This window comes from Mizuhopecten yessoensis, unplaced genomic scaffold (assembly GCF_002113885.1).
Source record: "Mizuhopecten yessoensis strain PY_sf001 unplaced genomic scaffold, ASM211388v2 scaffold2307, whole genome shotgun sequence".
Classification (NCBI taxonomy): domain Eukaryota; kingdom Metazoa; phylum Mollusca; class Bivalvia; order Pectinida; family Pectinidae; genus Mizuhopecten; species Mizuhopecten yessoensis.
The window spans coordinates 36886-59885 of NW_018404481.1; the positions used below are offsets into that span (position 1 = coordinate 36886).

At 37.0% G+C, this 23000-nt stretch overlaps 1 protein-coding gene across 11 annotated transcripts in view; it reads left to right on the forward strand.

The window, feature by feature from the left end:
- The window catches only part of LOC110445452 (catenin delta-1-like), a 76524-nt gene that overhangs the window by 12845 nt on the left and 40679 nt on the right, over positions 1-23000 (forward strand). For 4 of the 11 annotated variants that reach the window (XM_021490091.1, XM_021490094.1, XM_021490099.1 and 1 more), the window contains exons 2-5: positions 1011-1191; positions 4396-4467; positions 11795-11958; positions 22218-22262. In XM_021490091.1, coding sequence (XP_021345766.1) covers positions 1066-1191; positions 4396-4467; positions 11795-11958; positions 22218-22262 — 407 coding nt within the window. In that variant the 5' untranslated portion in view covers positions 1011-1065. Of the gene's footprint in view, positions 1-1010; positions 1192-4227; positions 4468-11794; positions 11959-21053; positions 21268-22217; positions 22263-23000 lie in introns of those variants that run through there. The other 7 variants (XM_021490095.1, XM_021490093.1, XM_021490101.1 and 4 more) reach the window with 7 other exon arrangements.

A 23000-nucleotide genomic window follows, 5' to 3' on the forward strand; every position in this document is an offset into this window, starting at 1 on the left:
TTTTTTTCCCCCTTATTTTAAATGTGTCAACTAAGTTTATCCTTTCCACTGTATTGACTTCATCATTACTCACTGATTGATTATCTCCCCTTTCTTACAGCATTTGTGGCCACAGTCCACTGTGCACACCCCCTTCCATGGTCATGTAATCATGATTGGCCTTGAAAGGGGATTATGTGTGCAGTGGACTGTGGTAGCAAGTGATTTATTGCCCACACTTTTCCATTGTGAGAGGTGGGAAGTATGCAGTAAAATGATAATAATAATATTTGGAGGTTCTTATATACCGTTTTATCACAACCTAGTTCGTAGGGCGTCTCAAGGCGGTTCACAAATTATTATCTGTAACAAAAATATATAAAAAAATGTAATTTGATATATATTTTTAAACAATTAATTTATACATGGCATGCTAAATGTGTTTTAAGCTCATCTGAGCTAAACCAGGACCTGTCTGATATTTGTCAGTTATAAGATGTTTTATTTGATTGTGTTGTCAAGAGAAAAAATAAATAGAGGTAAAAGTAGATATTAAGTCTGATTAAATATTGTCTATAATCGTCATTTTTAACCCTTGCACCCCTAGGTAACTTTAGTAGACTCTACCATATAGCCTGCCAAATGTACCTTAACCCTTTCACCACTGTAGACCATAATGGACTCCTCCAGATCAATGTATGGTAGAGTCTACTAAAGTTACCTAGTAAGTAACCATCAACATCATCTCTAGATCTCTGTCTTGCTGTTAGTTGCAGCTTGTTAGCTTCAGTGTTGCTAGATTAACCCTTTCACCACTGTAGACCATAATGGACTCGTCCAGATCAATGCATGGTAGAGTCTACTAAAGTTTACATAGGGGTGGAAGGGTTAATTCAACCAACTGTTAGTTGGGCAGATCTAGAGGGGTTATGTTGATGCAAGGTTTTATTGGTGTGGTACAGGTGAACAACAAGTACCCACACCTGGTCAGCAGCAGGTGTAAATGACACAGGTATCCTTATCTATTACAGGTGACAGTAGGAAGTGACCAGAACTGATTGGTGTTTGACTGTTGATGGACCGGAGATGCCTTCGGGGCATACTGACCAGGACAGCTACATAATACAACAATCCCCATACCGCCCTTCCGCTGACCAATCCTACAATGCTAACGAGTCTGCGGCCAGCATTCTAAAGACCGTCAAGGCACAGGTACGCATACCTGTGATCACTCATTCATGACCGGCCACGCCTCCACGCACACATATATAGTATACATTACAGTGGGTGTACTTCAATATGACACTTGACTGATCAGCAGTGTGTACAATAGTATATAGTACAGTAAAGCTGTTGTCGCGGAGGTATAGATTATGAGTTGTATGATTGGGACAACACAACAAGTGGGTCAGGCCTATATATATATATATATATATATATATATACTGATATACAGGTACATAGTTTTTCAGTTCAGGTGTTGCCTTGAGGACTTGTAAGGTGCAAATGAATAAGTATATGCCAGAAGTAGAAACGTAAATATAAGTAATTCACACAATGTCTGTGTAAGGTTTCCTTGCTCGACTGCATAGAGTCACATTGCTAACAATCCCAAGTCCTATTGAATACAGTTATTGTATTATTTTCCTAGTTTAATTCGCAATCATTTAATCCACCTTTGAGCTGTTTTTTGACCCTGATCTTTTGACTATTTCATTAAAACTAATTTACGAGCCTTTTAGTGAAAGGAATTAAGTATTGAATTCAAAAGTTTAAAAAGTTTCTTTTGAAAGACATGTTAATACCAGAGCTACGACTTCACACAGAGTTAGATTTGTATTCAATACAAGTCCAGATATGCACAGCGTAATGTCAGCAGTTTTTAACGTATTATGGAACAACAAAGCACAATACTTGGAGAACTTGTTTCTACTGCAACATGGTCGTGAAATTTTACTTCATCATTTTCAAGGCCAGTTGTCTGAAGTGCTGTAAAATTAAAAGGCCTTTAACTGAAATTTTAAAGATTTATTGTATAATCTGAAAAGGTGTAGATGTTTTCATGATTGATCATTTAAAATCTTGGCACATGCAGTTTTTTACTTTAAATTTCATAAGTAATGAAAAGAATTGAGAAGGAACATTTTAGATAATGCCCCTTCACAAAACTTGAGTGGCAATGAGGGTTGATTGTAAGTGATGCTTGTCGCTCATACAACTGTCAAGAATGTAAAATAGAAATGATTCTGTAAATATATACATTATAGAATTAAAAGTTCAAATTTATCAATTTCATTAATGTATTTTCACATCTCAATGATAATTCTCTTTACTTATAGTTATGGTTAAGCAGAGACAGATAATCCTTTGTGTAGGTTGTATTAGCAACGCAGCAATTTGACAAATTATCATAATGCATTCCTAGGAAAGAAAATATTCCCTACCACTGTGCATTCCTAGGAAAGAAAGTGTTCCCCATGAATGTAGGGCTGGAACTTTAATTATTGTCAGTCCCAAAATGTACAAGTCCTATAATTGACATCACGATGCTGAATGACAGCAAATTTATGGCGACGGCAATTTTTATTTTACCCAAATAGACCTGGCTCAGCTCTTTTGAAAAAGATCTATAAGTATAAGGTAGACACGGGGAAGTTTGTCCTACCGACGAAGGTACATTTAAACTGTGAACAGACGTAAGAAGTTCTGGTAGGATTGGTAGGACTTAAAGATTTTCAACAAAATCGAGAAATTTATGCCAGATTAGACGGTTGCTTGAATTCAAATTTGAGACTTAGGTCCAGTTTGAAGATTTGTGAGGAAATGCATGAAAATGATGGATTGAACTCGCCTGTCAGCTTGTATCAGCTTAACAATATTGCATTGGTATACATATGAACTGCAATCTTCCACATAATTTGTTTGCAAATTCAGACAATTTCCAGCTGACTGAAGATATAAAATGATAATAATTCTTCCTATCTTAGAACAGCTTTGTAGATTCCCCATACATGTTTTGTGTTTCGAACTTTTTTGAAACATTCAAATATATACATGTGTAAGCTGCCAATGTGTCGAAGAATTCGGCCCTCGATGTTAAAAGATAAGTCTTATCCAGTCTACTGGAATTTATGTGGTGGGTAGATTGTGAATGGGGTAATTCCTGAGGAATGTGGTAATGATCTCTCTTACTGTTCACTCACCGAGGATCAATAACTTTGATCACTCCCGTTATGCCTATTTCTTCCATATTTTCATAATTCTGTCTTCACATATATAGAGAAACAGATTTCCTAGGTTAACTCATTCACCCCTGAATTAAGACACATTTGAACTCTTCCAATTCAAAGTTTGGAATAGTTCATTATGAAATTTCAGGGGTGAATGGGTTAAGGTTATGTAGTATAGGATATTAGTTTTAGATAAAATCAACAGAAACGGAGACTTGTTCACAATATCTTTTAAAATCTTCTTGTGAACAAAAAGACTTCAAATTTTATTGAATTTATCTTTTTACCATTGCAAGATCATGGCTATTTAATTAATAAACAATTTAGAAGAAAAAAAATGTACGAAATTAATGTTCTAAAAAAAAAAGGGTTCCGTTCTTGTTTTAGTGTTCAGTGTTGTATCATTGTTATATAAGACTAAAGTTTGTCATGCAGAGCCATTCAATGGAAATATTTGCCTGTGTTACTTAATATGCTTTGAAATGTAATTAATTATCTAAAGCAGGGACATATTTGAGTAATTGGGATTGCTGTTATAACAATTAAGGCTAGGATTATGTCAGTGTTGTAAAACCAAATTAACACATCACTCGTCAGTGTGGTAGGGTAACATTCCTGGGATGTATATACAACGTTTACAATGCTCACGGTATTGACAGATTACGAATGAAGTCTACTTGATGTAATGGTAGATCATTAGGACTGTCACAAAAACGGCAGTGTACGCTGCATGGTTGAGCGAGCCCAGGGTCACAATGTTGTTTTCTGGGATTTCGTCGATGTCTTGTTAAACCAGTTCTTCTCAAAATGTTCCGGTTGACTGAACACGACTGTATATTACTACCAATCTTCGGATTGTGTGTATTAAAACGTTCATTTTCAATCAACATATTTTCCCTAATATAAACAATGATAATAGAAGTTGAGTGTAGACAGTCCCTTGGTCCCTGGTATGTGTGTAATGAATGAACTTCACTCCCACATCACATACCAACGGCCGATATGTCCGCGTCTATATCACCTGTATGTGTCTACGAGTGTTAGTCATATGCCTGTAGTTTTTACCTGTCTGTGTACAGCTGTCCGTGTGTGACATCACGTGGATTATGTAATTTACTGGAAATTATGTGATTCTAATATATGGATGTGTTACGGTAATGTGGTGTGTTTTTGATTTATTCCAAAGGAAGTCCAGTTCGAAAGATTAACAAAAAAGTTGGAAGAGGAACGAGAGAATTTGGCTCGACAACACGACCAGGTAAGTCGACAAAGGAATATATCAAGTGTGAATGTGTCGGCTGTCAGGTAGAGCCAGACTTTACTCTGACACTGCTGGACGATGGTCAGGCAATTGCAATCAATAACACACCTTCCGGTCCTGTCAGGATCACACCTGAACTTTACACTCCAAAACAGGTTTACATCAAAAGGTCCATTAAAAATAGTGTGATACAACACAACTTTGAACAGTAGCACATATACATGACCATCTCCTAGAATAAGTCAAGAAATGTATGGAGTTAAACCCCGTCAATTGCGATAAGATCCTGCTTCTTGTCCAATTAACTGTCAGAACCTCATCAATAAATATTTTAATTTTCACCTGAAGAAATCCTACTGATAAAGATCAAGTTACAGCATGTAAAAACACTTTTGAGATAAGGGGCGTTAGGTAAGGCTGTCACTGTTCATATGTAACAGGTAACTGTTCTACATTTCGTCCCAAATACCTGTACCCTTTTCACTTTGATTGAGAAAATACAGCATTTTCTTTTTACCAAATTTGGGAAAATATTTTATTTTCATAGACCATAACAACAGAAGCAAAACATTGTAGTATGTGTTTTAAGACAAGTATAAACCCTTGAAGTGATATGTATAAACCCTTGAAGGGATATGTATATAGTATGTATAATTTGGAAATGAGATAGAAATATTTATTTTTAACTGTAAGAATTAGGGAAAGAATCGGGTGAATTTTGGGGGAAAATCTTGGAAAGGAAAGACCTTAGACAGGCTATAAATATGCTAACAACAAAACTCATCTGGCACCTGTGATTTCATTTGACAGGTAAGTCAGTACTCTACACACCTTAAACGAGTACAGGATTGTAAAATACAGGATGTCTACATTAAATAAAATAAACACATAGGGAGAAATAGGATGGAGTTGACATGGGGTAGATGTTAAAATCTGTCATTTTACCTGATGTAAAAAAAAAAGTCTAATGATATGGATTACCGGGTGTTGAATAGGCATGACGTTACAGGTAGCATGGTAATTAGGTGAAATAGATACAAAAATAGCTTGCATTTATATGGGGCCGATACATAAAAATACTTAACTCATTCACTCCTGAAATTTCGTTATGGACTATTCCAATCTTTGAATTGGAAGAGTTTAAATGTGTCTTCAGGGGTGAATGAGGTAAGGTGATATAATAGGTATACAACAATGTTCCAGTGAAATTGAGAAAAAATTAAGTTACCGATGAAACATTAGACATGGATAGGTTGAAACAACAATCTTTATTAAAAAATATGGTAACATAGTATACAAGCAGTGCTTATATTAAATCCATCAGGACAAGCCGAGCAGACACTGTGCCAGAACACTTAGCCTACAGGTATAAACGGCATAGTGTGTATATATGTCTGCAGGGGCCAGACACAATGGCCTGTGTACTTGTGTGTGAGGTAATGTTATGTTTTATGTACTACAGCGGATATCGACAGGTGTACGATTGCGATCTGATGGTATATAAATACACACTTGGAAGACACTCGGAGGTGCTGGTAAAACCCAAACACACATTACTCATTGTGGGTCCGGTGATCTACATTCCAACTCAGAACCTACTTAACTCGGAGACCTATTCGGTCATAAAAACCTCTTCAATCTCGACTCTAATGGTCCGAAAACAAGTTCAGGTGATTCTGCTGTAAGGCTAGACTTGACAAGTCCTATTTCATCAGTAAATGTGTTGACTCACACAGGAAGCATTTGAAAACAAAAGTTTTGGTAATAATTTCTATTACTTGACAGGTGTAAATATACAGGTTTTAACCATTACAAATGTCTCCATATGAAATTTCGGCATTGTCCAGTTGAGTGCCACTGATCACGTAAAATTAGGTCAAGTTATGACACCGTTTGGTCAAGGGACTTGTTCAGATAAGCTGCCATTATATAACCTTACCTTTACTGCTAAAGAGTCTTATAAACAACACGGAAAGTACCAAGTACCCACTCATTACTACACGTAGCAAGGTAACGGAATACGCAGGGTGGTAAATCTATATACCTACCTTATTAGTAAAGTTACCTAACCTTCTGTTGAGTTCTTTAATATATACAGTGACGTAACGTCAACAGTATTGTAATCCAGTAACGATCAAAAGATAGGTACTTGCCTGGGGTATAGGTACTTAGTACTTTAAACTGAGATAGAGATTGACTAGTCATGGAAGCTATTGCCTATGGCTACCCGTATTTAGTTCCTTTCCTTAAAAATCTTATCAGGTACATTTTGTTGTTAGCCTCTGATTGTTTTCAGTGGTGGTAATCAGAAATAAGAAAAAGATTATATAAACTTTTCGATAATTAGCGTCATTTGCGTTCAGCACCTTTAGCCCCCTGCCCCACCAGGTATTCCAGTGACCGACATTTAACACCTTAGATTAGGTGCCACCGGTAAAGATAGTAAAGCTTTGGTTATCCCACACCTACAATTAACACCCTGCTCTACTTATCAGCTACCATAGGCTATTCACAGGGGACACAGTCTCAACACAGGGTGTTATTACACTATTACATGAGTGTGACCATCTCCAAACATTGTAATGTGACTTATTTACAGATTCCATTCAAATCATATTTACAGATTCCATTTAAATCATATTTACAGATTCCATTTAAATCATATTTACAGATTCCATTTGAATTATATTAGAAAAATTGATTCTACCTGTTCTATGCTGAGAGTGCTTGTTTGTTTTATGTACTGAATGTATTGGTTTCCAGCTTGACCTGTATCTCGCTTGTATGCAAATGACCAAGATAAATATTGAGTCTGACACTCCACAACAGTCTAACAAAAGTTGTGTAACATAAGTCACAGAGCCAGGCATGGCATAGAGCCACCGCTTCTGTTGATTGTGGCGTGGGAAAATCACCTTACACGATCGGGATTATGTTTGTATTGGAGGTATCTTTACTATTGCTGTCTATTTACTGTCTATATAATATACTGGGTCATCAACATCGGCACCGACCAAGCCTTGGTTGGCTACGTCTGTTGCCTGTTTATTGTAGTGTTATTTTCTGCCTTCTTTTTCAGAGGTACACATGATTCTTTTTCAGTGCCTGCATGGGAATGTGTCAGATACTGTATAGCCCTACTGAGTGTTGTAATAATACTGCCTCTCACGTGTTCATTGACCTATTCACCCCTGAAGACACATTTGAACTCTTCCAATTCAAAGGATGGAATAGCTCATTATGAAACTTCAGGGGTGAATGAGTTAACCCATTCACCCCTAGAGTCACATTTGAACCTTACCCAATCAATGACCGGGCAAGTCCAGTTTAGATATGTAGGGGTGAATGAGTTAACATGTAAAGTAGTAATGAAATTAGTGACACGTCATTATAATTGCATGGTTCAACACCCTCACCCTGTCAAGGACCGCATGGATTAGAGAGTATTGTTGATCCTAGTGAGGGTATCTGTGACAATTTAACTACCCTGTCAAATCTTTTGTCACAATTTAACTACCCTGTCAACTTTTCTTATTGTTGCTCCTAGAGAGGGCATCTGTGACAATTTAACTACCCTGTCAAATCTTTCATGATATTCTGTTGTACTTGTTTTATTAAATGCATAAGTTTACCCTTTCACCCCTACGTAACTTTAGTGAACTCTACCATGCATTGATCTAGACGAGTCCATTTTGGTCTACAGTGGTGAAAGGGTTAATACTGTGTGAGAGTCAACTTGCGATGGATGTACAGGTGTGGTGAGGGGTGTTTGTATATATACTCATCCATCTGGTAGCAAGTCCTACTGGTGATGAGGTCAAAGGGCAGATGCAATTGAAAAAACCCGAGCAAAGCTATATATTCTGTAACTGAAATATTTCACCTAAAGATCTAGAGCTCTGTGGGATGAGATTTCTTTTTTCCACCATTGTCTTTTTATTTGACCTACTCAAGTTTAAGTATGGTCATTGTACAGACTGTCAGTGTGTGTCACTTGTTCCAACAGAAAAGTGGAAAACATTTGTTATTATTGTTCTGGCACCCTGCAGTGAGTCACTGACATTCTGTATATACAAGGCCAGATTACAATTGTCATCATGTACATTCAAATTTAAGTTACAGAAATGAAGGATATAAAATTTCAGAAGAAAGCCTACGTTTTAATCCGGTAATTCAAGTTGTGCTGGGTCTACCGTGGGTTATCTTTTCCTTAAATAAATGATCGCTGATAGGTTAGATAAATTCTAGGTATATCACATGAGATTTAAAAGGACATAATCTCTTAACCTGATGTTGGTTTACTTGTGGGGCTGTTGACTTACCCTAGTTCTGTCGAGATAATATACACAGACATCATTTGAGTCACAACATTTACGTTGATGACATGTCTGATAATGATGAAATGGAGGGGAAAAAAATGGTAAACTTCCGTACACTTTGATTGCCCAGAACTGATAACAAGGAAGATAGCCATTAATCTTGGCGGTATTTAATCAAGGTCATGAAGATGTTTTCGTAAGAATTTTAACTATCATATATGTAAATACAAAAATACTAAACTGATTTCAGTTAGACTCATTCTGGTAAGAGTGCTAACCTGTGTATAAAGAACATAGAGGACAATACAAACTGGTATAATTAGCTAGAGTTCTTAAAGAAAAGAAGAATTTAATATCAGGATCACATTATTTGACTGATCTGAATAATAAAATTTACTACAGTAGGTAAATTCCATAAAAAAAATTGGGCTGATTTTTTTTATTAAGAATCTGGTACTTCCATTGACTTACATAGTAGGTATTACCTTGAGGTTGCTGTAGGTAATTACATTTATGGAATAGGTATAACAGCCCTTTTATTGTTTCAAATGTGTATAACCTATGGAATATGATTCACTTATCTGCTATAATTTTGATATTACCAAGAAACTTACTTAGGGTTAACTCATTCACCCCTGAAGACACATTTGAACTCTTCCAATTCCAAGGTTGGAATAGTTCATTATGAAATTTCAGGGGTGAATGAGTTAATAACACAATTTGAACATTTGATAATTCTGGAGCAATAACGAGATAATCTGATATCATTATTGTTGCGTACCAGATAATTTTATAACTGCATGGGGAAATTCTACATTACATATATCCCAACAGATAAAGGTGATTTATGGTAGAAAAAATCTGATGATCTTTGTTACAGCCAATGCTTCCTAACGCAAGTTGAGTTGATTAGGTGTAAACTGGTGGCGACAAAGAATGCATCCTTTATATGTCACACAGGCTGTATCTCCATCAAACCATCTCTGAGAACAAATATATCCCTGGTTTCAGTAATACACGGATTGTACATTACATAAGCGAAGCATTCCTGGATCCAAAGTCTGTATGTGAACCATTACTGCTAGTAATTCCAAACCCATTCGGGAAATGGGAAAAAAGTCGTGAAAATCTGCTGAAACCATTAATGCTCGTGATTAAAAAAATGTTTTAAATCAAAGTTAAAGGTTTAAAGATGTGATGTAGGTGAAGCAGAAATGGAAGCAGCCGAGGAAGTCATTAGCAGGCCTTTGTAAGTGTTTTGCCCAGGGATGTATGTAACAGCTTAGGTAATATCGGATCGGAATCTCTCCACCGCAGAATCACTTATTGACACATTTAATGTATCCATGTGGCAGATTTTATAGTGCAGGATGAAGCCTACATGCATGTATAATGCAGTAAAACTGAGCATGCCACCTTTTAATTATGCCTGTTTATCAGGCTAATACCCTGGTTAGATGTTTTGAGCTGGGGAGATTTTCGGGATGTTTGAGTGGGATGTGACTAGGACTAATGACTAACTAAATTATGTGATTCTATGCACCCTGTTATGGCCTGGTTTCGCCACTAACCACTTCCATCTGTTACAACAGCCTCGTTAAATTACATATACTGCACATTGTTTGTTTTTTTCCGGTAAAACAGCTGTTACAAAGTGTGGAATTTCTGTTCGGCTCATCCTGAGCTGGAATTAGTTGAGAGTGATAATGGGGTCCGACCTTCTGTTTAACCTCAGTGATAATTGTGTCACTGATGGAGCTTGATTTCTGTCTTTTTCCCTTCTTCCTTTCTCCCTTCCCTTTATCTCCCTTCTTTGCCCTTCAATCTGTTCTTCTTTCGCGTCTTCTAATTTAACCTGCACATTGCTTTTATCATCTTCATCTTCTGCCACATTCTCACCCTCTGACACTTTCTTTTCCTTATCGACGTCCTCCCTGCTTTTTTTTTCTTGGTCTCAAATCTTTAAATTTTATCACTTGCATTTCTGACGGAATGTCGGTGTTTACACAAATAGAGGTTGTGAAGTGCACGCTGTCGATGAGATCCTGCTGACTCTCTGCCCTCTAATCTAGTTTTATCCATCATTTCTCACTTGTCACTTGCTTTATAGGATTAGCATTGATCTCACCTTTCTCTGTTGTTGGGTATCAACACTTGTAACTTCATTTAGTACCATGGGTAAGATCTATCCAGTCCCGTTAGCTTTTAGGTAGAATTATAAAATAGAATTTGTTTCCTTTAACATTTTAAAATATATGAGAATTTTCATATCTTTGACTGATAATGATTATTTCATACAACAAAATTTATTTTTACAACAAAAAATGTAAAGTTTGATTTCACTTCATATTGACTTGGTTCCACCATCAAATTGATTAAAATTGCAGGGACTTCAAATGTTTTCAAAGTATGTGTTGTGTTCTTACATCCAATTACTGTCTGTGTGATGGAACCGAAATTTTTAAAAAGGCTAGCGGTGATTGTGATAAATTACAAATTTTCATCAGTTAAAATTAAAAAGCTAATGGAAACAGCTGGATGTTGGTGTGTGTTAACAGTGTCGTGTTGGCATGACATAGAACAGACTATTCTCTTGCATGGCAGTTTTGTTGTTTGTGTAATTGTGAAATGTAGACTAGAGCATCCTCAGCATGGTGATTTGTTGTTCATATCAGGACGTTTCATATACTCATTGCATGCATGATCAATATTTAACTTTAAAAATATTCATTTTGGTGACCAGATTAAAATGCAGGTGAATGTTTGTACCTCATCATGGCCGTGGTTTGATACAGCTTTCGTCCTGCTACAGATTTCAAGCTTACGTATGACCTGAAGTGGTGCAAACGTCCTAAAATTTGTGTTTTGTGTTTAACAACCTTGAATTTCCTTTTGAAATATTTTTTTGGCAAATTTTCACCATTTACGGCTTTCAACCCTCATTGTCCTTTTGTGTTGCGTTTTAATCATTTTGTGTGCATGTCGTTTTTGTTTTGCTGTTCCAGCAGTATAGGTTCGGCAGTCAGGCCAATAGTATGAATAGTATCACTAGCGCTGACGACTCGTATCTATGGCGATCGCCCGGCCCCCAACCCCTGGCTGAGTCCCGGTTGAATGATACAAGTCTGGGAGACACTCAAATGAGCTCCCATCTCCTGGATTCTTGCCTGTGAGTATCCGTTGTAGGACCTGTAGTACTGTTATCTCGATGTTGTGACTGAGTTCCGAAGGAGGTCAAGGACGTTTGAAGAGGGCGCTGTTTCCCTCATAAAATACGGCATTATGACTCTTTACAGTATCTTGTTCATATACTGACTTGTTCATTGATTTATTCCCTTTCGTGCTTTATTTGTGGTGAAAATTTGAGAATGCTATAAATTTCGTTCTGATTCTATCTCATGGAGTTATGTCCCTTTTCAGCTATGGTGTGGTGAACATTTGAGAATGTAATATTATCTCATGGAGTGATGTCCCTTTGGGATATAGCCTTTATCTTCTACTCATATATCGTCCTTTTCATCTCCATATACCTAATCAGCATTGTAACAAACATATTTGAACAACTTCTCTAGTTATCAGAATTAACATTGCATTACATTTTACTGTAAAACCTTGTAATACTGTTGCCCTATATGTCAAGTGAAATTTTGGCAATATAAAGATTTTGGGGATAATATCAATTGATAATATGAAGGAACTGTGCAGAAAAATGGCAAAGGGTTAATTGAAATATGTTGGCAGTAAGCGAGTTAGCAAATTAAATGAGGGCTATTATCTAAAGGTTTTACTGTATCTATGTATCCATTCTGTCGTATATTGATTTTCAATCATATCCTTTCTGTAATCAATTAACATAGCTGATTACCTGTCCCAGTAAAAACCCATTAATGAACAAAACGTTGATTCATTCAGCCCTGAAGACACATTTAAACTCTTCCAATGCAAAGGTTGGACTAGTTCATTATGAAATTTCAGGGGTGAATGAGTTAGTGATGTAGAATACCACTGGGCTGTTAGTGCTAACTTTGTATGCCCCCTTTCCTGCCCCAGTACAGGTGTATAGTGGTCGTAGTTACCTGCTTGTTCTACTGCGCATCATGTATGCATGTCATCTTACTCATCATTAATGTAGGAGACATCTCTGTGTGCTTATAAGGTCATCATCCTGAAATGATATAGGGTTTAGCAACAATAGCTTTGAAATCGCTGGATCCAAACAGCTGAAATTCAGGTTGAAGGAATTCACTTCCATTGAGTGAAAATCATCTTCAGTTTTCATGTCTGTATGCTAGAGAGATTCTTTCTGTATTTTTACCTTCGAAAGCAAAAATAGAAGAAATATGTATGTGTGATTTGAATGAAAACAGACACTGTGAGTTATCTACATGTGTAACAAAAATTGTCCCAGGCAAATTTGACATTTCACCGTCTAATAGAACTGTTATTGTGCCAGGTCTGTCAGACTTGTATATCTGAACCAGTAATTTGGTTTTGCACTGCATGTAATTCTGTACACATTATTTTGCCATTTTATCCCATTACATATAATGCACTAATGACTGGTTGCAGTGTTGTTCGTGTGGCCTGTGCATCTATCCCTGCATATAGTGTACCAGCCGTCCCCAACCCCACCACCGCGTCCCGAAATTATGGCATGAACCCTGAGCTTGTCAAGTTTCTCCTCCCGATTCACAATGGTGCTATTCTCTGCTGTTATTGTTTCTGTTTATCAAAAAGTCGTTAAAACAATATTTTGAATTCCTATCCACATTTTCATAGCGTGGTGCTTTGATTTTTTTACAGTCCCGCATATTGATATACATGTCAGCATACCTCAACAGTGGTGTTGGATGCATCAGGGTGTTAGAAATTATGTAATTTGAGAAAATAAAATCCCATTGCCTGGTGCATCATGTACCACCATGGGGGTTAACGTTACATAACTGGTATTTTTGGAACATCAGATTTTTGCCATGAAATAGGTAAGGCTATATGGGATCTACTAGCACCGCAACAAGGTAATGGGGATGTGTTAGCATGCAACATTGGAGGATGTATGGATCATCAGGCACTCTGACCACAAGGGTTTTGGCAGATGGTGTCAAACAGGAAGTGATGTCATAGGTGCTGTATAATAGATTTGTCCTATTGTAATTCACTAGGAAGTGGTTGAGTGATTGATCTGATCAGGATTCTTCTTCTTCTTCCTTTATTGACTCTCATTCATCAAAAAGGGAGAAATATGGTATTAGTACTGGTCCTTTTCGTTTTGGGTCCTCTCTGATAACATGTTGCCCTGAGTGAGGCTGCAACTTTCAAGCTGTTATGCTGTGGAGAAATTTGAAGTATACTAGCTGAATCACCCCCGGAAGGTGTGCTATGCACTTAAATTAGGTAATTGTGACCTTCACCCCAAGGTCAAAGGTTACATATGTGCAAGTCTTGTCTGGGCTGTAAATTTCAAACTGCTAAAGATATCTTGATGAAGCTTTGAAAATGATTCCTACAGTATCTACAGAAGGTGCAGTTTACTGTAAGTAGGTCGCTGTGACTTTCACACAATTTAAAAAAAAAAAATGTACGTTCTCTGTGACTTTCATTATGACCTTGAATATCAATTGTTCAAATCAAGGGAGACAAACAAAGCAAGGTTACCTAAAGCAACAGTTTCTTGGGGAATGTTGTTTGTCAACATTTATGAATGTTGAATGGAGTTGATTCAATTTGTGTTAATGTAAAAAACTTAATTTAAGAACATGTTTCCCTAATGATACCAGTGCACGTAAATCTGATATTTACCTAGTGTTATAAACCTATCAGGAAGGTAACAAAGTCTGTCACAAGTTGATTAAAACATATTAAAATTGTATGTTATTTTAGGACGTGACACGGTCTGTGACTGGATTACACTGTTGATTCACTTTGTTTCTGTTTCACCACTGGGTGTGGAAGTCAAGATTACGATCATGACTCAAACCGACGTGGGCAGAGAGTTGTCATCATTTAATAAATTACCACAAATCACCTTTACTTGGTAAAGTACAGCAAGGGTTATAAAGTTTACATTTAGTCATTAATTCGGGGAAGTCATACACAATGGCTCAAATGAACGATTTCCTTGATAGTATTTGGTAACACCTCGCAGTGTATAAGGACATGTATATGTAATTCACTGTAAGATGATTATCTGGCTTTTCATATTCAAATTTAAATGACGTATTTTAGTCTATATTTAGTATTGCTTTCTTAGTATTGAACAAATTCAAATTGATGAGATAAATAAAAAAGTAAAATTTAAAAACTGACAAGTAAAAGCATGCAAAATGTTTTCAAGTATAAAATGTTTATGAAATAATTCTGTAATACAAAGTGTATCAATTTAACAGTTTTGCACTAACAGGTAACTATCTTAGATTTTCTAGGCAGGTTGACAGTCAAGGTAACTTTTTTAAAGCCTGATTAACATTCGATTGTACATTGAACTTTATCCTGTAACGTGCAAATATTTAACATTTGCATAAGTCTGGAAATGAAAGTACCATAGTTTTAAAGGACGTTTTACACAACCTGCACAGACATTATTTACTGCACTCTGTCTAGTGCTGTATCGATTTTTCGTATTTTTGTAAGTACATTTTCTTGAGAGATCCAATACAATATATATATTTACAAACCCAAATGATATTACTGATGTGACAAGTTGGAACATTGCCTGACTTGTTCTTCACATATAACACAACTTGGTGGACAGTCGTACACTAGATCTGTGAAGATATACTGTTCTTTACTAAAGGTTAGCTTTTATCGTACTGCGAACTGTCAATCTGTAATGGTTTATAAAATATTGAAATAGAAAATAAGATTGTGAAGACATTTGGTATTAATAGTGGGACACAAAAGACGGAAGTGTTTAGAAGAATTGTTGAAAATATTGATCTCGGGAAGGGGGGGCCCCGGGGGGNNGGGGGGACGGAAGTCTTATGTCAATGGTGCGTACTTCCGAGGTTCTGGACGGGTAGGCATGGCGACGAAGAAAGGGACCTTATTAATATTTCATCTGTCTGTCAATACCTGGTGTAATTATATACGAAAATCTGATTAGCGTCAATCGGCCATGAAAACATTGTCGTTGGATCTTAAAGGGGAACTCATAAATACTTGATCCTCAAGATGGGTTTACACAGCACAAGAGGAAGTATTAAAGCTGTTATAGGAAGCAAGTTATTCTGGGAAGACAAATATCATATATGGCTTTTATTAGAAAAAATGTATTAAATGATTTTCATGCTAAAAATATATAACCATCTTTCCATAAGTACGAAAGAGAATCTCGCATGGGTTTGATGCATCATTCATGTGTTGGTATGGCTGGAACGTAGAGCTGTATCTACCAAACTCTGTTTGAAGCCGACAATATAAACATGTAAAGATCGAGGACCCAATCTCGTGATTGCCAGTGCTTTATGCTAAATATAAATGGATTCTGTCTATTTTAGGATAATAAATTGATGGGCTAGTGTAGAAATAACATTGAATAATGATGACAATTGTCACAAATCTATTAACTTAATGGTAAAATTGCATTGCCATATATATCATTTTATCTTCAACTTCAAAAGCATTACTGGAAATTTTTTATGACAAGTATTTCCTCAAGATATGAACCAAGACCCAAATATTTTCCTGCTTTTGTTAGATGGTGATGATTTTAGCACTCCCATTTCCTGTATTGGTATTGGTTCTTATATTTGACGTGACAACACAGATGTCGACTTTTTGAGAACGGCGTGGCAAGCTAACCAGGCTTGTAAGGTATGGTGGAGGTATTGCGTCTGCCACCAACAATGGACTGTGCACCCTTGTAGTGCCGACAAGTGATATGTTTTTTGCCAGGTAATTGGGCCAACTATTTGTAGAGTGTTGTCGATTAGCCTGGGAGCTGTTTAGCTATACACAGAAGAACTACCAGGGTACTACTATTATACATATACACAGAGTTTAAGACTCTATCAGTTCTGCTGTCTATTCAAAATAGAGTTGTAGGCTGGAGTACCTGTATTTAGGCTTAAGTAGACCTATCTGAATATCAAAAATTAAAAAAAACCTGTATATATTGCTATGAGAATTTTTGCTACAAGATGTCAGATTAATTAATGCTTCACGTTGGACCCTCAAACAACAGAGCTACCTGGTCACTTGCATTCAACCCGGAGCGTAGATCCACTTCAGTCTTCTCTTTTTTCCTTAACTCATTCACCCCTGAAGACACATTTGAACTCTTCCAATTCAAAGATTGGAATAGTTCATTATGAAATTTCAGGGGTGAATGAGTTAAGTTTGCCATCTTCAAATGTTGGAATTCAAAGCACCTGATCTCTAGATGGATGCTCTGTAAACCAATCTGCCTTGTCACCAACATGAGGTTGAGTCCAGATTTGGCACATTTGAAGTTGATCACTTTGAAACCCAGAAAAAAAAAAGTTTCTTTCCAGTTCCAATAAATAAGATTATATCAGATAGAAATTTCATGCATTAAGTCTGTTCTGCTTCCATAACTCAACACTGGATTCAGATAGGTAGTAACTGAAGTGGTACTGAGGAGGATAATATGTCCAGTCAGATGCATTAGCTTCCAGAAATTTAAAAAATCAAATTGATTGGTTGCATTCTTGTCTATAGATTCCTGTTGAGTTTCTCTTCATCAGGTGAAAGCCTGGTTTCATTTACACCAAAAGTGCCCCCTGCGGTTAAAATGTTGTATGTGTATATATCTCATGTGTGCTCAGCCATCAATCTGAAGTGAAGGCTACAGATTCTCTGCCCTGGAACCTGTGATGTGGACCATTGAGTTTGAGAGCCATTGAAGAGTGTTAAATCATACCCCGAATGTCAGGCCTACCTCAGAGACAGTACTTTAGCAGAAACAACTTTGACCTGGAAAGGGAATTTATCATTATAGCCACCAAAAACCCAAAACTGAAATATTTAGGGTTTGACAAAAAAAGAAAATTAAACTATTTAAAGTTTGCCTTTAAAGTAGAAACAGCTATTTAGGGTTTCGCTTTCTAAAAGAGGTGACTGAAATATTTAGTGGAGCTGTAATTGGTTTTCAGTCTGACGGCTGATTAGGTCTCAATGTCCCTGTCAGGGAAGCAAATTATCAAATAAGTCAAACACACAGCCCCTCTTTTCCCAGCACTTTACATATCCAAAGTGTTAATGCTAGAAAGACGAGCGTAGGAGATTCCCTTTACAAAAAAAACCACTCCCCCATTCTCAGAACTATGCCAGGAATTACTGTAAACTCCATAGATTGCTGTTGCAGTAGTGTTGACTTCATATTAGTGTAAAATAGTTTTTGATAAACCAAGTATTTCCAGCATTTATTAAAAACTTGTAATATTTTGGATGCAAAACAATTTGTATTGCACTAAATATTTGAAAAAGATTTTCAAGAAGGTCTTCAATGTTGTTGTAAATAGTAGTTTATCGAGTTGAGTGTGATCTAGCCGTGGGTATTTTGACAGCTGACTACACCTCGTATAGGGCAGAGTCACACACTGTGACCTTCACTTTTATCTGTGTGCAATGAAACATGGGGCCAGGAAAATAACATGACCACAAAAAGTGGATCGATTGTACAAAGTTGATCAGTCGTACCTTCGAAATAATTAAAACTGGTATAGTCTATAGAATCGAGGGCTTTGAAGGATTAAAGTCGTGTTAACAACGGCTTGGGGACCCCTCTGTGAATTATTTGAACGGTTGCAGAAGGCCTTGTAGATTTATCTCCTGTATATCTTGTTTATCAGCTGGAGTAATGGATTGTAAAATTATTGTCTTTGATCTCTTCTTGTAATGGAAATCAAGATCATCCGGGAGACATTGGATAGGATTCGAAATATTCATCCCTTGAAAGTTACAACACGGAAACCCTGCAGTGTTTGGATAAATAAATGATGCAGGTTTTTGTTGGTTTGTTGCAAGATGCAATCTTTGGAAAGGAAAAAATTGCAATCTGCTATATATCTGTTTCTATATATAAAAAAAAAAAAAACTTCTGCAGGAAATGTTTTTCTTTCTTTTAAATTAAAAAAAAAACTTCTGCAGGAAATGTTTTTCTTTCTTTTAAATTAAAAAAAGAATTGAAATAAAAGTTGTATCATTGGTCGGGAAGTTTACGTTGTGTTGCTATTTTTACCCCACAGTTTACAACATGTACGAGAGTCTGTCTTATTCGTTTGAATCAAGTTTGTGAGGAATTATAATTAGAAAGTCTAGTTATAATTAGCCACCATGATTGATATGGTAGCTGTTGAAATGTCCCCGATGTTTTCCAAGGTGACACTAATGGAGAGTGAATGTTTAAACTTCTGACCTAAAACAGCATGGCAAGTCTGTTTTTTGGATGTCATTTAGTTAATTTGGAGTCCGGGTCGTTTGTAAGGTTATATATGATGGGGAAAAGAAAGAGGGGTGTTCAAAGTAACAACTTTTCTATGGTCGTTAAAGTTTTTAATAAAAATAAAGTGTAAGGTGACTTGGGACACACATTTCCTTTAGCCCTTTCACCACCGCAGACCATAATGGACTCATCCATATCAATGCATGGTAGAGTCTACTAAAGTTACATAGGGTGTAAGGGTTTATTAAGGTGTGATAATAAAAAACAGTTTTAAAAAAGGATAATCCTGTAGGGGGGTTTGGCCCCTCAAAACTGAAATTGGCCCCTCTCAATATCCAGTTTCTTTAATTATTCATATATAATGGCCCTTCAAACTTTTGATTTTGACCAAAATTGATGAAAATGGCCCATCGATCTCAGCTCTTAGGATTTTCTCGGTTTTAGTAGAATTTTCTTGGAGCATTTGGCACACATGTGGTTTTGCACATGTAAAAACTGTAGATATATACACAACAAATAGATTTCACTAAACTGTTCGCTACACTGTTCGCTACACTTCCATGCAGATTTATGAGATAATTCCTCATTTTGGTGGACTAAGCCTATTGTTATGTAATCAGGACTCATCAGAACACAGATTATAGCAGAGACCGGTCACATGACCAATACTTACACACCACACGAGGTACATGTGCATTGTTGTCATTATGGGCTAGTGTACAGGGGCTCTGTTACCCAGACGGACTGACATAAATAAGAAATAAACGCCCCAAATTACGGTCATGTGTGTGTGATTAAGTCATTGCAGAGCTGATGAATTAAGGGCGAATAGATGGTTTGTTTGTGTTAGATTAGGCACTGGGTCCTTTGAGGTCACAGGACCAATAGTGATGATGAGTAAAAAACATGGTCCTGTGATGTAGGGGAGGACGCTGTGGATTTTTTTTTACTGGAGCAACAGGGGAGAGAAAAAAAGCATAAGTGATTTGAGTGGGATTGCTGTTACTGTGGCGTCCCTGGGGATCGGAGCAGTAACTATAGCGATAGCATCCGATCTGGTACACACCTCAGATATATGGACAGGGTCGGTGTAACATCTACAGACTCCCCAGGTCACACTTACTGATTTTCCTGCTACTTTACGACAGTGGCCAGGGATCCTAATGGAATCTAGCCCTGGACATGGTAGTATTGTTCCAGGAATGTGAGTCGGTTCTGTAGCCTCCAGCAGCTGCAGTTATCTGTACATGTAGATGTACCTTGTGTAAACTCTCACCTGGATTTACTGGCAGATTTCACTATAGTTAATCCCGATACAATCACAAATCGTGGATGCCGACATTCGCTTGGGAACTTATCTCCGTGTTGAAAGGTTTGAGTTTGAGTCTAAATGTGTCCTGACTCCAATATTCGGGATATAGATTTTGTTTTATGTGATGGAATCGATGGCCTCGACTTTATTATTGGAAGGATTATAAGCGTTTGTCAACATTTTGCACCATTCTAATGTAGTCTGATATCTTGGTGAATACCAATGTGCTTCAGAAACACTGGATGTAGAAAGTCGTACCAGACTTCCAGACTATTGACCAGTGATTTTCTTTACAGCTTGAAAGCTTTTGAGAGTCTGTTCTTGATAGCAATCTAATGACTGGCCAGATTGAACGATGTACTGGGGACATTCAGTGTTAGTACTTGTCGTCAGGGTGATGCCAGGCGGGGATTAGTGTGCGTGTAGTAGTGCTTTCCAAGTACCAGAAGTCAAGGCTGAAGGCACATGTCCTCTTTCTGCCATTACATACCTGCTACCAACAAAGGGGACATGCTAACGAAACATGCATCTGTCCCCTGCCATTACATACCTGCTACCAAAGGGGACATGCTAACGAAACATGCATCTGTCCCCTGCCATTACATACCTGCTACCAAAGGGGACATGCTAACGAAACATGCATCTGTTCCCTGCCACTATGTACCGGCTACCAATGGGGACGTGCTTATGAAGCCTACACCCGTGGTCCCGTGGCGTGGACGTCGTAAGGTACCCAGGATGGGGGTGATACCCTGTCACAGGTATGCCCTCCTTATGTCACATCCTCTGGATACATGACGCTTTTGCTTCATCCTTCCTTTAGTGTTAAGCTTTCAGCATGGAACTATTCACTGTCCGGCTTCCTTTGTGTAGATTTGATATATATAAGTATCATACTGTTGAAAACAGAGATTTTTCACTTACTGAGTTTTACAGTTATTGTATAAATGGAAATTTTCCCGTGTAGAAATGTTCACGTTATGAATCTTTAAACTGATTGCGTTGTGGAAATATTCATGTTAGCCAATGGTTCTGAAATGCATTACATCTAAAAATTATATAAGTATTCAATTAGGGATGATATTTTTTTGCTACAATTTTCTCAACATGAAAAACATCAGCATTTGCTTACTACGAAAATTTCTACTTCTACAGTGTTGTAAGGAAAGAAGCTGAAGACAAGTCGATTTTTCAGTAAAAAAAAGGAGTACCGTTATAGTTGATTTTAATTGGTAAAAGAATGCAGGAGTTACACAGCTTACCTTTCGCTTATCTGCACAGGTAAAACACAGGTGTTACATAGATTACCTTTTCCTTATCTACACAGGTAAAACACAGGTAATACATAGCTTTCCTTTGGCCGATCTACACAGGTAAAACACGGGTGTTACATAGCTTACCTTTGGCCGATTTACACAGGTGAAACACAGGTGTTACATAGCTTACCTTTGGCCGATCTACACAGGTAAAACACAGGTGTAGTACCATGCACTCACCTTGTTAGTACAACATGTGAGATATGGAATGTTATATACATCAAACATTGCATAATTGAGTCATTGTGTCATCGCATAATCTATAACATAGACAGCGATCTAAGTAACTGCGGTAGATGATCTCATGTGTCATTGGTTAATAATTCAGTTTACAGACTTGGTGTAATTTGTTTGCTTCGATTTTGTGTTTTATGAGATTTTCTCTCTCGTTACAGGCGTGAGTTGGAGGATCGGGGTGCTATGAACATAGGGTACGTACGGTAAGGCAGTTTACTCCCACTTGGCATGCCGTGGATGCTGGCGGAATGTTGACTGGCTTGGCTGTTACCCTGTATATACGTAGTTATAGATAATTACTCTAGTATACTGTGTACACTCTGTAGTAACTGTCAAATATATCACAGCGACACTTAATGAAATGATTAACTAAAAAAAATTCCAAACCTTACCTCATTTAAAGCAGCTAATGCTTTGTGTGATGACATCCAGCACTGTGCAACGAGGAATTTTAATCAGGGGGAACCTATACTTCATTAAGATTGATAAGTTGCTTCCTGTGTATATATATATATGTACCTTTGTGTATACCTTGTTTGTACAGGGTTCTCCCCAGATTTTTTTTAAGCCGATATGTTTCATTTGTAACGAACATTCAAGACGGACACGCTAATATAATACCTTATAATACCTTATCAAACCTAAGGGGGGTGGGGGGTGTAATATAATGTTTAAAAAGTTACTTTTATTTACCAAACTTCTTTTGGTGAACATTAAAACCAAGGAAATAAATAAGTGTTTCTTATTCTGAATTTTCAGCAATATATTCTGAAAAAAAATACAATTTATAGAAAGGTGGATGAGTTTTGTACATTGAGTAATAGATATGACATTTGTGACATTTGTCTCTTATCTTTACATTTGTATCCCTTACTTACTCCCCATTAAAAATAATTTAAAGAAGAAATATTTAAAAGCTATAGGGGGAAACACTTACATGA